Genomic DNA, 12,507 nt, shown 5'->3' with positions numbered 1-12,507 from the left:
CGGGGTGACGTCGCGGGGTCGCGCCGCACGTGACTCCGCACCCGGAAGCGGCGCGGAGCGGCCGCCGGTGCCGCCCCCGGTACCGCTCCCGTCATGTGAAGCGGCGGGACGGGCTCCCGCAGGTGCGCGGGCATTGCCTGTGGGAGGCCCCGGGGACGGCACCGGGGGCTCAAGCACGCGTGTCTCCGAGGGAACCCGGGGCTGGCGGCGCTACCGGGGGGCGGCGGGCGGCCGGGGGACCCCCGTTACCGGCGTGTGGGGCCGCCCCGGGAGGGGGCACGGCAGCGGGGTACCCGGTATTGAGCGCACGGCTGGGCGGAGAGGGAGCCGCTATCACGGAGGGGAAGGGGAGGGTCTCCGTTACCGGTGCGGGGGGCTCCGGTCCCCCCGGTTCCCCCGGCTGAGCCGCCCCCGCCGTCCCGCAGGTCAGGATGGAGCCCACGGCCTCGCAGGTGTTCTGCGGGAGGGTGCTGGGCATGGTCAACGCCGAGGACGTCAACGCCATCATCCTGGCCCAGAAGAACATGTGAGTCCCGCTGGGAGCGGCCGGTGGGAAAGCCGGTACCGGCACCGGGAGCCTCCCGGGATCTTTGCCGAGCTCCGTGTGCCTCCCCCGCGCAGGTTGGATCGGTTTGAGAAGACCAACGAGATGCTGCTCAACTTCAACAACCTGTCCAGCGTCCGCATGCAGCAGATGAACGAGCGCTTCCTGCACCACACCAGGACCCTGGTGGAGATGAAGAAGGACCTGGACAGCATCTTCCGGAGGATCCGGTGGGAAACGGGGCGGGAACGGGCGGGGAGGCGGCGTGGCGGGGCTGGGTGGGCCCTGGGGGTGTTCAGGTCGGAGTTTGGGGGCCGATGAGAAGGGAAATCTGTTGGGGAAGGGAAAATACACGATCGAGTGGCGCATGGAGGATGGAGGGTTGGGTTTCCATGATCCTGGATGGGATGGGCTGCCTTGGGAGCTGCTCGAGGTGGTCACAAAATGTGGGATGCACAAAACACCCTGTGTGCCGGGAAGGGTGGGATGGGGCGTTCTGGGGAGCTGGGCAGGGAATCCCTCAGCCTTGGGATTTGTTTGGATTGCCCACCACTGCTGGAGGCCGAAGGAACCGTCGGGCGGCTCAGCTCCGGATCCCTCAGCTCCCCATGGACTCAGATTGTTCTCTCCTCCCCAGGACGCTCAAAGGGAAGTTGGCAAAGCAGTACCCGGAGGCTTTCAGCAGTGAGTGGTTCCTGACACGTGGATTCACGGAGTCACGGGATGGTTTGGGTTGGAAGGGACCTTAGAGCTCATCCAGTGCCACCCCTGCCGTGGGCAGGGACACCCTCCACTGTCCCAGGCTGCTCCAAGCCCCATCCAGCCTGGCCTTGGACACTTCCAGGGATCCAGGGACAGCCACAGCTTCTCTGGGCACCCTGCGCCAGGGCTTGCCCACCCTCCCAGGCAGGAATTCCTTCCCAATATCCCATCCATTCCTGCCCTCTGGCAGTAGGAAGCCGTTCCCCCTTGTCCTGGCACTCCACGCTCAGTTTTCCTCCTGTGGGGAGAGTCTCTGTTCCTAAGGAGGAATGAGAAGTCCGTGTGCTGGCCCGTGGCTACTCCCCTAAAAGTCTAGAAAACTCCTGAATTCCACTCAACCCAGCTGCAGGAAATTGCAAACAACCGCTGATTTACGTGCCGGCGATTTGGCCGGATTTTTTTAATCCCCGCTACAAGCAGCACCAGGGAATCCCTCTCCTGGTGTCCCACCACAAACCTAACTCCTCCCTCTCCCCTCCCAGACATCCACGAATCCCCCATCCTGGAGGACGACGACGACTTCGACCCCGTCCCCAAGAGCACCACAACCACCATCGCTACCTCTGAGCAGAGCACCGAGTCCTGTGACAGCAGCCCCGACGTCATCTCCCCCACCACCAGCCAGGATTTTGAGGATTTATCCCAAGGCCAGTACGACGGCCCGGCCGTGAACGGACAGAGTCTCACAGACGAGGACACGGCCAACGGCCTGGACTAGGAGCCACGTCCTGCCCCTGGAGAACTTTCTATGCTGTATTTATATTTGTGTGTCGCTCCTTTTTCCTTCTTTTTTCTTTTTTTTTTTCCCCATCTCTCGGGAAGAGGGAAGCGAAGGACGGCCGGGAGAAGCTGAGGGAGGAAGGTGCTTCCCTTCTGCCTCGAAAGTGCCGCTGAGGTGTAAACCCACCGCTCGCTTCAGGGGGAATCAGTAAATGCTGGGTTGGAAATGCCTCTTGTCCTCCCTCGTTCCTGCGCTCAGGAGAGTGGCTAAACTTCACCGCCCGTGTAGATTTTTTGGCGCAGGAAAGCCGCTTTTGGGGCACAGGTGTTTGTGTTTCGTAAGGAATGTTCTTTCTGAGCTCTGTGTGCCCACCAGCTCTGCCAGGGGTCTGTCCCTGCTGCTGATGGACTTGTGCTGGCTGAGTTTTCCACTGCTGGGATGAGCCAGAGCCGTGTTTCCTTTTGGTTCTCACACTCAGCCCCTCACATGGTGCTGCTGGATGCTCCACAGGCAGCCTCTGGGAGCAGGAGCAGATCTTTCTTTTCCACCAGCGTTGTGATGTGCTGGAGGAACTGCTTGGGTTTGGGGTCCTGATGGCCTGGCAGGGGATGTGAGGAGAGTGGGGAGTCTGGAGGACTGAGTTCTGGAGCTGTAGGACCCGTTGTGGGGTCAGCATGGTGGGGACGGTTCCGGGGCTGTGGGGCCGCTCTGGGGTCCATGGGGTCAGTGCTCTTGGCACTTTGGGGCCAGTTGTGGGTCCAGTCCTGTGGCCGTGGGGTCACTGTGGGGCCGGTCCCAGGGTTTGGAGCCAGTCCCAGGGCCCTGTGGGCAGTGCTGGCTTTGGGGCCGGTCCCAGCGTTGGTCTGGTCCCAGATCTGTGCCCTGTCCCGGGCCGGTGCCGGTGTCACACGGGCCGTGCCCGGTCCCCACGGGCAGTGCCGGCGCTGTCCCGGGGCGGTGCCCGGTCCCCACGGGCAGTGCCGGCGCTGTCCCGGGGCCGTGCCCGGTCCCCACGGGCAGTGCCCGGTCCCCACGGGCAGTGCCGGCGCTGTCCCGGGGCGGTGCCCGCCGTCCCCACCGGCAGTGACGCCGCCGCCGTTCCGGTCCCGCCTCCCTTTCCCTCAGCAGCGAGGCCGCGGGTGCGCGCGGTGCGGGATCGGAGCGGGCCCCGGGCCCGGGGTGGGGGCCCTGGATCCCGGGAGGGGACGATGGATCCCGGGAGGGGGACTGGAATCCGGGAGGGAGGCTTGGGACACGGGAAGGGGGGGCTGGATCCCGGGATGGGGGCTGGAACCCCGGGAGGGGCCCTGGGTCCCCGGGGACGGGGCTGGATGCCGCGGGAGGGCCCCGAACCCCGGGATGGGGGCTGGATCCCGGGATGGGGGCTGGATCCCGGGAGGGGCGCTCGGGAATTGGGGTTTCAGGGGATTTGAGGGGTCGGGGCGGGCGTGACGCCGCCGCCGCTCCCGCAGGCGAGAAAGCGCCAAGATGCAGATCTTCGTGAAAACCCTCACGGGCAAAACCATCACCCTCGAGGTGGAGCCCAATGACACCATCGAGAACGTGAAAGCCAAGATCCAGGACAAGGAAGGTACTGGGGGTGCCGGGAGGAGCGGGGCGGCCCCGCGGGGGTCCCCCGGTGTCCCCAGCACGGTGATCCTGTCCCGCAGGGATCCCCCCCGACCAGCAGCGCCTGATCTTCGCGGGGAAGCAGCTGGAGGATGGCCGCACCCTCGCAGACTACAACATCCAGAAAGGTGCTCCCCGGGTTTTTTGGGGAAGATTTCGGGGTGCCAGCCGCTCCTCGCCCCCGCTGTGACACCGATCTCTCCCTGCAGAGTCCACCCTGCACCTGGTGCTGCGCCTGCGAGGGGGGATCATCGAACCCTCCCTGCGCCAGCTGGCCCAGAAGTACAACTGCGACAAGATGATCTGCCGCAAGTACGTCCCCGCGTCCCCTGCCCGTGTCCCCTCAGCCCATTCCTGCTCCCCGAGCCCCTCCCCGGGGACGCGGGGCTCTGCTCACCTGTCCCCCCCTCAGGTGCTACGCCCGCCTGCACCCCCGCGCCGTCAACTGCCGCAAGAAGAAGTGCGGGCACACCAACAACCTGCGCCCCAAGAAGAAGGTCAAGTAGAGCCTCCAGCCCTGCCTGCGCTGGCCAATAAAGTATTGGAAAGCTCACCCCTGTTTTCTGGTGGTTTGTTTTTTTTTTTTACCCGAATTGGTGCGGTTTTTAATAAATGGCTGTGCGGGAGGGTGGGGGGAGCAGGGAGGGGTGGAGGTGGTGGGGTTGGGGGTCAGTGTGTGGTCAGCAATGTGTGCACGGACTGGGCCAGCACTGGGACTCCCTGCCCAGCCACGGGGAGTGGACCAGCAGCAGGACCACACACAGACCCCCCTGTTCATGCACTGGGACCCCCCAGTCACGGGGGGTGATCATCACCAGGACCCCCCACACTCCCCTGCTCATGCACTGGGAGCTCCCTGGTCACTACTGCAGGGTCTGGATGGACACCGGGAGCCCCCTGCCCACCCCCTGGGACCCCCGGCCATGTGCACACAACACCCAGGGGCACCGGGAGCCCTCGGCCGCGTATCCAGGGACTGGCACCGGGACCCCCCGTTCACGGAGACCCCCGCTGCATCCCCGTACCCATCCACCGGAACCCCCGGCTGTGTGCTCACAGCGCCGACGGCTGCACGGACCGGACCGGGGCCAGGGGACCGGGGGTGGCGGCGCTGCCGGTCGGTGCCTGCAGGTGGCGGCGGAACCGCGCTCCGCCCCGCGGGCCCCGGGCCTGCGCCGTGCGGCCGGGCCGGGCCATGGTGAGCGGCGCCGGGAGCGGCGCGGGACCGGGAACGGCGCCCGGGGGACGGGAGGGGGTCCGGGGGGTGTACCGGGGCCGGGCCGTGGGTGGGGGGTGTCCCGGTGCCCGTCTGTGTTTGAGGCGGGGGGATGCCGGTGCCGGCCCGCGGACACGTGGCCGGGGGGCTCCCGGTGCGTTTGCAGCGGCGTGGGGACATGGCGGGGTCGGTCTGGGTTGTGTGAGCGTGGCCGGGGGTCCCGGTCCGGGAATACCTTCAGAGGGGTCCCGGTGCGCGGACATCAGGACGGGAGGGGGGTCCCGGTGCCCATCGGTATCGCGGGCACGTGTCCGGGGGGTCCCGGTGTCAGTCCGGTTCGTGCCCGTGCCCGGTCTGGGGGCCCGGTGGGTGGGCAGGGGGATATGAGGGGTCCCGGTGCCGGGCTCAGCTCAAGCACCGCGGCCAGAATCCGCCTGGCACCCCCCAGAACCGGGCGAGGACGCGTTGCCCCCGCGCTGGGGCGATCCCCCTGGGCGGTACCGGCTCTGCCCGGAGCCCCTTACCGGGTCACCGGTGCCACCGCGTCCCGCAGCGCCGCCGTCCCCTTCTGTCCCGCAGACGGGCGAGGCCGTGCGGGAGCTGCTGCAGCGGCTGCGGGCGCTGCAGAGCGAGCGGGTCGAGACGTATCGGCTCTTCGAGGAGTGAGTACCGGCACCGGTACCGGCACCGGCACCGCCGCGGGGACGGAACCCAGGGGAACGCGGCACGTCCCGGGGCGGGGCACCCCCAGCAGGGAACCCGATCCCCCATCCCGATTATTTTGCATCCTGTTGGGACGGGGCCATGGGGGTGGCTGATGAGCTCCAGCTGGCAGCGAGGACTCTGCGCTGGACACCTGAATCCTATTTTAGCATCCAGCAGATGATGGACTTCCTGGGATGCAGGGTTGAGAGTGTAAAGGAGGGAAAAAAAAAAACAAAAACCCACAACTTTCCCCGCCAAAAAAAAAAAAAAAAAAGCAGTTTCCAACCCTGTCCCGTGTGAGGGGCGAGGCTGCCTGGTCACGCTGCCAAATCCAGGCAGGAACAGGCAGGAAAATCCTCCTGGTGCTGCCTGTGGCGCGCAGCAGCTCCGGGATGGGCACCCCAGGTGTGGTGACGGTGGCTTCTCCCCGTGCCCTGTCCCTGCAGGGGCCACCGGGCGTACCTGAGCAGTGCCCCCCGCTATGACTTCCCGCGGTACCGGCAGCTGGTGCACGAGGTCACCGTGGCCTTCAGCGGCATCTCCCGGGAGGTGCTGGACATCGCCGGGCGCCTGCGGGACGAGCTCGGCCGCCCCGACCTGGCCCAGCACCTGGCCCGGCTCCAGGAACGGGAGCAGGAGAAGCTGCAGCTGGTGGGTGCTGGGCTGGGCTGGGAGGGGTCCCTGGGGCTGGTTTGGGGAGGGGGTCTCAGCTGCCCTGGTGTGTCCCCCCTCCCACAGACGGCGCAGCTGCAGCTGGCCCGGCAGCAGGCGCAGGACCAGCCCGAGGTGGACGCCCATCAGCAGGAGGTGCAGGAGCTCAAGCACAAGTAGGCGATGGCCCCGCTGCTGTCCCCCCTCATTTGGGGAAGGCGGCATCCCCCCTAGCCCAGGATCCCCACTGCCATCCCCTTCTCCCCCTGTTTTGGGATGCCACCCCCTGCCCAGCCCGCAGAGCCCTGGAGCGTCCTGGGTTGGAAGGGACGCTCAGGGATGGTGGAGTCCGGGCCAGGAGCCCCTTCCCTGTGTTTCCCCGCCCTCCCTCCGGCCCAGGGGGGCCCAGATGGTGCCTTCAGGGTCTGGCGGCGCTGCGTGGCCGCGTCCCCTCGGCCTCCCCGGGCTGAGTGTTTCATAAACAGCGCGGGGAAGGCGAGGCGGCCCACATAATACGCTCCATATGGGCTTTATTTATAGTTTCCATCCGCTCTCGTAGGCTAATTAAAACCATTGAGGCAATCAGCGAAATTCTCCAGGACCTTAAGTACGATTCGGAAGAAGTTGAGTGATGGGTGTCCCCGTGGGAACGGCTGCAGGGGCCGGGCCGGTGGAACAGGGGCCCCGCTCGTCCCCCACCCGCTCCCGGTGCACCTTGGCAAGGTGGGCATTGTCCTCTGGGCCCCTTCTCTGCACCACAGGCTGGAAGGGGTGGGGCAGCCCCCTCTGGGACAAGTGGGGCCCCCCCCCTAAATCCCGATATCCCCCAGCAGAGGGGTCCGGCGTGGGGCTGGTTCCCCTCCCCGGCTGTGCAAACCCCGCAGCGCCGAGGGGCTGCCGTGCTTTGGCCCCCATCCAGGTGGGCACCGTCCCTGCTGCTGGCTGGAGCCCCGTGGGCAGCAGCCCCCCCCAAAACCGCATCCTGGACAGCGGCTGTGCCCCCAGCCCCGCTGCGGCTCCGGTGCTCCACAAGCTCTTTTTCTATGGTCGCCCCAAATAAACCTGTCCCCACGGAGCTGGCCTGAGTGCTGTGATCTCAAGGGTTCCTGTGGCCCCCGCTGCCCCTCTGCCAGCCCCTCCACCTTGGCTGGGTCCCCTGGGAGCCCCGGGACGGGGTGACAAGGGCCACGGGCCCCATTTGGCTGCCCGCTGCATCCCCGTCCCCGCGCAGCGCTGCCGCTCCGCTGACGCAGACCCCGGTGGGGTTTCAGAGGTTTATTGGCATTAAGCTTAAATCTGTTCCTAATTGACTGAAATGGAACCAAAATAAGGCTGGTTTGAATCAAAACCGGAGCAGGCACTGGGCAAACCCCAGCAGCCTCCAATCAGCCCGCGTGGCTCCCCGGGGACGGACCCCCCCCTCCGTGCACTCGCACGTGGGACCCCGGTGAGAAAACGGCCGAAATCGCATCCCGGGGGGGAAAACTGCGGCGAGGGTGGGGTCGCCCGGGAAGCCCCCGCCGCCCCTTTCATGCCAGAGGCTGCTCCGGCTGGCAGAGCAAAACCCCCGTGCCCGCCCCGGCCGGGCAAGGCTGGGGGGTCCCCTCGCCGCCGCGGGGCCGCGGCCCCACGGAGCCCCCGGGGCTGGGACAAGCCCGGCCACCAAGCCTACACCACCACCACCGTCACCCCAGGGCTGCGGGGCCGCGCTGCGCCCAGGCCGCCTACCGGACCCTCCACGCGGCGGGGCAGGGGCGGGCGCGGGCTGGTCCCGGGCGGCGTCGCCGGGCGCCCCGTCCCATCCTGCCGGCGCTCGGTCCCCCGCGGGCTACAGCTTATCGCCGGGAAGAACCTGCGGAGAGGAGCAGAGCCCCGCGTCGCCCCGGGGTCGGCGTCACCCCCCAGCATCCCTGAGGTGGGGGGTCACCCCGCGGCCCCCCCCCCCCCGTCCCCACCCGGCCGGGGAGAAGAACTGCGAAAGGCTCCTTACCTACCTGGTTGCGTGCTTTGTGCGACTTCTGCAGCCACACGCGCCACTGGTCGTAGAGTTTGATGCCGAGGTTGGAGCAGCCGTAGGCGTGTTTCTTCACCCACCCGAAAAACTGCTTCAGCTCCCGCCGCAGCGTCGTGTTCTGCTCCCCGCCTTTGGGGTCGCAGCCCCCCGCCGCTCGCTCTGCGGGGACCGAGTGTCACACTGGGTGGGGGGACGCGCCTCAACGCCCCCGGCGCCGCCGTGCCCTCAGTAACGAGGGCCCAGAGGAACTCGGGCAGGTTTCGGCTCCCAGCTGGGAAAGCCGAGCCGGGAATTGGCTCCTTTGCAAGAATTCCGGGTGCCGGGCACGGAGCGGGGAAGGGAGGGGAGCGCGGCAGCCCCGAGCGCTCACCGCTGCGTGGGGTGGAGGCGGCCGTGGGGTTGCTCCAGTCGCTCCAGATCCCGGCTTTCTTGGAGCCGTAGATGCTGAAGGGGTTGCAGCGCACCTGGACGAAGTAGACGGTGCCGGGGCGCAGGCCGGCCAGGCGGCAGGAGGTCTGGTTGCCCACGTCATCCACCACCTGCGGAGGGAGGAGATGGGAGCACCCCTCGGCCGCCCCGCGCCGTCCCCCCGGCGCCCACCCACCTTCCACTCGGAGCTGTCCTCCACCCGGTATTGGATCTGGTACTTGGCTTGGAAGAGGAAATCCTTGAGGGCCGGCGGGGAGCTCCAGCGCACGCTCAGCTGGTCCTCCAGGTCGCCCACCCTGCTGACGTGCACGTCCGACGGCGGGTCTGTGGTGACTGCGGGGACAGCGGGGCCGCGAGGGTTAGGGAGGCGCGGGGTGGAAAAGCCACTCGGAGGGAGCAAACAGCCTAATTCGATTAGGAGCGATTCCGCTCGCACATCGCCCGTTTCCTGCTGCCCCCAAGCCCAGCCCAGCGTGGCTCACCCACGTCGAGGATGTCCAGCATGACCACGTCAGACACGGCCACCCCCAGGCGGTTGGACGCCTCCACCCAGATCTCGTAGGGCGTGAAGAGCGCCAGGTCCTTGGGGATGTGGCAGGAGTAGGTCCCGGCCGTGTGGTATTCCTGGCAGGTGTTGTCCTGGCCGTACCACCTGCGGGCGGGTGAAGGATGAGCCACCGGCACCACTCCCCAATCCTCTCATGTCCCGTGGGTGGCTTTTTTGGCCGTTTCACACCACCAGAATTGGGGGACCGGCCCCGTGCTTCACCCAACCCCACCAAGACCACGGTGGCTTCTCCTCACCCTCCCCAGCTCCGTGAGGAAACTCAGCACAGCAGCACCGCCCCCAAGCAGGGCCCAGCCCGGAGGCACCGAGCTGCCCGTTCCCTGTTTCCCGTCAAATCCCGCTCCAACGTTTCTAACAATAACAGGGGAAGGCGAGCACCCACCTGCGCTTGTACTTGAGGGTGTAGTTGGTGTGCAGGAAGGTCTCCCCCTCTGTCCCCGGTGCCCACTTGCAGGTCAGGTCCTTCATGTTTTTGGACCAGCAAGTGATGTTGACTGGTTTTTCTGGGGGTACTGGGAGAGACAAAAACCATAAAAACAAGAGGTTCCGGAGCTGGTTTGTTTTTTTTTTCCAGCCACGGAGACACAAACCCCAAATCCAAGCTGCGCTCCCAGCTGAGCCTCTGTATTCCCGGGAATGCATAGCGACCCAAAAAACAAACCCCAGCTGCATTCCCCATCCCGATTCCGTATTCCTGGGACGTAGCATCGTCCTTAAAATAGCCCGAGATAAAATCTTACGATTATTGGTTCGGACAAGCGCGTTTTAACCGAGGCTTTGCCGAAACGGCTTCAGCTGCGCGCTGGTCGGGGTTCCACCAGAGCAGCTCCTGGCACGCTCTGGGGAGAACCAGGACTCTGATCCCTCCGTGGGGATCCCCGGCTTCCCTCCCATGGGGGAGGCACATCCTGGTGCTGGCCGGATCCTGGTACAGAGAGGCCAGACCCTGAGAGAGAGCAGCTGAGCCTCACCACCAGCTGGACCCCGGCACAGAGCGGCTGGACCTTGGCACCAGCTGGAACCTGGCACAGAGCGGCCAGACCCCAGTATGGAGTGACCAGACCCAACACAGAGTGATCAGACCCCAGTATGGAGTGACCAGACCCCAGTATGGAGTGACCAGGCCCAACACAGAGTGATCAGACCCCAGTATGGAGTGACCAGGCCCCGGTACGGAGTGACCAGATCCCGGTACGGAGTGACTGGACCCCAGCACAGAGCAGCTGGACCCCAGCATGGAGTGACCAGACATCACAGAGTGACCAGTCTCCAGCACAGTGACCAGACCCTGGTACAGTGACCAGACCCCGGCACAGAGTGACCAGACATCACAGAGTGACCAGACCCTGGTACAGAGTGACCAGACCCTATCACAGAGTGACCAGAGCCCAGCACAGAGTGACCAGACCCCAGCATGGAGTGACCAGCCATCACAGAGTGACCAGTCTCCAGCACAGTGACCAGACCCTGATACAGAGTGACCAGACATCACAGAGTGACCAGTCTCCAGCACAGTGACCAGACCCTGGTACAGTGACCAGACCCCGGCACAGAGTGACCAGACATCACAGAGTGACCAGACCCTGGTACAGAGTGACCAGACATCACAGAGTGACCAGACCCCATCACAGAATGACCAGACATCACAGAGTGACCAGACCCCTGCACAGAGTGACCAGCCCCGGCGCAGAGTGACCAGCCATCACAGAGTGACCAGCCCCGGCACAGAGTGACCAGCCCCAGCACAGAGTGACCAGCCCCGGCGCAGAGCCCAGCCCTGGACGGCGGCACCCACGTACGTCCGACGTAAAGGCAGGAGCCGGCCAAGATGCCGCCGTCTCTGCTGTGACACACCAGGTTGTCCCCCGACTGCTGCCTGGAGCCGTTGAGGCGGGCGAGGGCCACGCTGAGCGTGGAGGGGCCCAGGGCGGCGTAGGAGGCGGCCGGGAGGCGCCGCCCGTTCAGCGTCCAGTACAGGTCCTCGGCTTTCAGCGGAAAGTCCGGGCTGACCGTGCACGTGGCGACCAGCGAGGAGCCGATCAGCAGCGTGGGGTCCTGGGGGGAAATCACGGCGGGGTCTGCAGCCGGAGAGACAGAGAGCGGGGGGAAAAATCGATTACGGAGGGTCTGGTATTGAGCTGACGAGGTTATGGCTGTTTAAGTGTGTCTTACGGCTATTTCAATACTTTTAATGTCTGTTTTGCATTGATTTAAACGCCTCTGTGTCTCTTCTGTATTCATTTAAACGCGTTTTGTATCTGTCTAAATGCGTTGTTTTGCTCTTTTACATCGCTTGAAATCGTCACGTCTATATGAATTTAAATCATCATATATGTTTTATATTAATTTAAATACATTGTGTAGCTATTTTACATCGCTTTCAATCATCACACGCCTATACTGATTTAAATCGCACGTCTATTTTATATAGATTTAAATCACCACGTATCTATTTTATACCAATTTAAACACACTGGTTTCTATTTTACATCAATTTAAACACACTGGTTTCTATTTTACACTGGTTTAAATGAATTTCATATCTATTCTTTACTTCTGCATATTTTACATCCATTTTATACCTAAAGACGCCTTATATCTTTTATATCTATTTAAATAATTTTTATATCTATTCTGTATCTCAATGCACACCTATTTTTATCTATTTAAATACACTTTAAACCTACTTTTATATCCACATACATTTTACATCTAAACGCTTTTAATACCTATTTTTAAATCTACATCTATTTTAGAACTTTTAAAATACTTTTTTTAACCTCTTTAATTTTTTTTTTTTTTTTCCCCCAGGGCTGGGGTGGGGCTGGGTTGCGTCTTCGGAAGTTTTTTTCCGCCACAAAAGGAATTTCAAGAAGGAAAATTGGAGAGGATTTTTTTTTTTTTTTTCTTTTTTCCCATTGCCCCTCTCCCTCTCCATCACCGCCAAGCTCCGGCATTTCCCCCGGGATCGCCTCGCCCGGGGGTGGGAAGCGCTTCCCCACCGAGCTCCCGCTTCATCCCCACAGCAGCCCGAGGGGTTCCGCGGGCTGGGAGAGCCGAGGGGAAATTCCCAAATTCCCAGCCCGGTTTACCCCGGGGCCCCTCGGCCGCGAGGTTTTCCCAGGAGCGGCCCCGCTCCGGGGTGTTCCGCGTCCGTCAGCTCTTATCGGCTCCATCCGCACGCGCCGGGCTAATATCCCAAATTACCTCCCGGAAAGTGCCGCGACCTCCCCTCGCCTCCGACCTCCCGGCCCCGATCGGCTTTCAT

General features: G+C 63.9%; 4 protein-coding genes across 7 annotated transcripts; 3 read left to right on the top strand and 1 right to left on the bottom strand.

Annotated features, from left to right (window-relative positions):
• Window positions 1-24: 24 nt before the first annotated feature.
• KXD1 (KxDL motif containing 1) lies at window positions 25-2,369 on the top strand. 2 transcript variants are annotated; one of them, XM_040086686.1, is made up of 5 exons: window positions 25-122; window positions 426-526; window positions 622-774; window positions 1,182-1,228; window positions 1,789-2,369. In XM_040086686.1, the coding sequence occupies exons 2-5, from the start codon at window positions 432-434 to the stop codon at window positions 2,022-2,024; spliced, it is 531 nt and encodes a 176-aa protein (XP_039942620.1). In that variant the 5' UTR covers window positions 25-122; window positions 426-431; the 3' UTR covers window positions 2,025-2,369. The 2 variants fall into 2 exon arrangements, with proteins under 2 accessions (XP_039942620.1, XP_039942621.1); XM_040086687.2 differs by lacking the exon at window positions 25-122 and adding an exon at window positions 234-296.
• Window positions 2,370-3,125: 756 nt separating this feature from the next.
• On the top strand, window positions 3,126-4,209 carry UBA52 (ubiquitin A-52 residue ribosomal protein fusion product 1). 2 transcript variants are annotated; one of them, XM_040086689.2, is made up of 5 exons: window positions 3,126-3,166; window positions 3,500-3,618; window positions 3,698-3,784; window positions 3,866-3,968; window positions 4,069-4,209. In XM_040086689.2, exons 2-5 carry the CDS (start codon window positions 3,516-3,518, stop codon window positions 4,160-4,162), a joined length of 387 nt encoding a protein of 128 aa, XP_039942623.1. In that variant the 5' UTR covers window positions 3,126-3,166; window positions 3,500-3,515; the 3' UTR covers window positions 4,163-4,209. The 2 variants fall into 2 exon arrangements, with proteins under 2 accessions (XP_039942623.1, XP_058279586.1); XM_058423603.1 differs by having other exon boundaries at window positions 3,146-3,175.
• Window positions 4,210-4,839: 630 nt separating this feature from the next.
• REX1BD (required for excision 1-B domain containing) lies at window positions 4,840-7,303 on the top strand. 2 transcript variants are annotated; one of them, XR_005704090.1, is made up of 6 exons: window positions 4,840-4,854; window positions 5,452-5,534; window positions 6,024-6,228; window positions 6,316-6,404; window positions 6,788-6,951; window positions 7,062-7,303. XR_005704090.1 is itself a non-coding variant. In XM_040086688.1 (5 exons), exons 1-5 carry the CDS (start codon window positions 4,852-4,854, stop codon window positions 6,858-6,860), a joined length of 453 nt encoding a protein of 150 aa, XP_039942622.1. In that variant the 5' UTR covers window positions 4,840-4,851; the 3' UTR covers window positions 6,861-7,303. The 2 variants fall into 2 exon arrangements, 1 of the variants encoding a protein (XP_039942622.1); XM_040086688.1 differs by having other exon boundaries at window positions 6,788-7,303.
• A 707-nt stretch (window positions 7,304-8,010) lies between these two features.
• CRLF1 (cytokine receptor like factor 1) lies at window positions 8,011-12,507 on the bottom strand. Its single transcript, XM_040086478.1, has 8 exons — window positions 12,447-12,507; window positions 11,039-11,377; window positions 9,622-9,751; window positions 9,154-9,323; window positions 8,847-9,004; window positions 8,613-8,781; window positions 8,223-8,401; window positions 8,011-8,080 (listed from the first exon to the last, which is right to left on the bottom strand). Exons 1-8 carry the CDS (start codon window positions 12,505-12,507, stop codon window positions 8,057-8,059), a joined length of 1,230 nt encoding a protein of 409 aa, XP_039942412.1. The 3' UTR covers window positions 8,011-8,056.

This window comes from Hirundo rustica, chromosome 26 (assembly GCF_015227805.2).
Source record: "Hirundo rustica isolate bHirRus1 chromosome 26, bHirRus1.pri.v3, whole genome shotgun sequence".
NCBI lineage: Eukaryota > Metazoa > Chordata > Aves > Passeriformes > Hirundinidae > Hirundo > Hirundo rustica.
Note: the sequence above shows the minus strand (reverse complement) of the source record. Positions and strands in the feature narration are given on the sequence as shown.

Coding starts and splice junctions, on each gene's coding strand:
- KXD1 (XM_040086686.1), top strand. CDS start 432: ATGGAGCCCACGGCCTCGCAGGTGTTCTGCGGGAGGGTGCTGGGCATG. Junction 775..1,181: donor AGCATCTTCCGGAGGATCCG/GTGGGAAACGGG, acceptor TCTCCTCCCCAG/GACGCTCAAAGGGAAGTTGG. Junction 1,229..1,788: donor GTACCCGGAGGCTTTCAGCA/GTGAGTGGTTCC, acceptor CTCCCCTCCCAG/ACATCCACGAATCCCCCATC.
- UBA52 (XM_040086689.2), top strand. CDS start 3,516: ATGCAGATCTTCGTGAAAACCCTCACGGGCAAAACCATCACCCTCGAG. Junction 3,619..3,697: donor CAAGATCCAGGACAAGGAAG/GTACTGGGGGTG, acceptor CCTGTCCCGCAG/GGATCCCCCCCGACCAGCAG. Junction 3,785..3,865: donor AGACTACAACATCCAGAAAG/GTGCTCCCCGGG, acceptor CTCTCCCTGCAG/AGTCCACCCTGCACCTGGTG.
- REX1BD (XM_040086688.1), top strand. Junction 5,535..6,023: donor ACGTATCGGCTCTTCGAGGA/GTGAGTACCGGC, acceptor CTGTCCCTGCAG/GGGCCACCGGGCGTACCTGA. Junction 6,405..6,787: donor GTGCAGGAGCTCAAGCACAA/GTAGGCGATGGC, acceptor CCGCTCTCGTAG/GCTAATTAAAACCATTGAGG.
- CRLF1 (XM_040086478.1), bottom strand. CDS start 12,507: ATGAAAGCCGATCGGGGCCGGGAGGTCGGAGGCGAGGGGAGGTCGCGG. Junction 9,005..9,153: donor GCTGGACATCCTCGACGTGG/GTGAGCCACGCT, acceptor CTGTCCCCGCAG/TCACCACAGACCCGCCGTCG. Junction 8,402..8,612: donor CGCCTCCACCCCACGCAGCG/GTGAGCGCTCGG, acceptor CGGTCCCCGCAG/AGCGAGCGGCGGGGGGCTGC.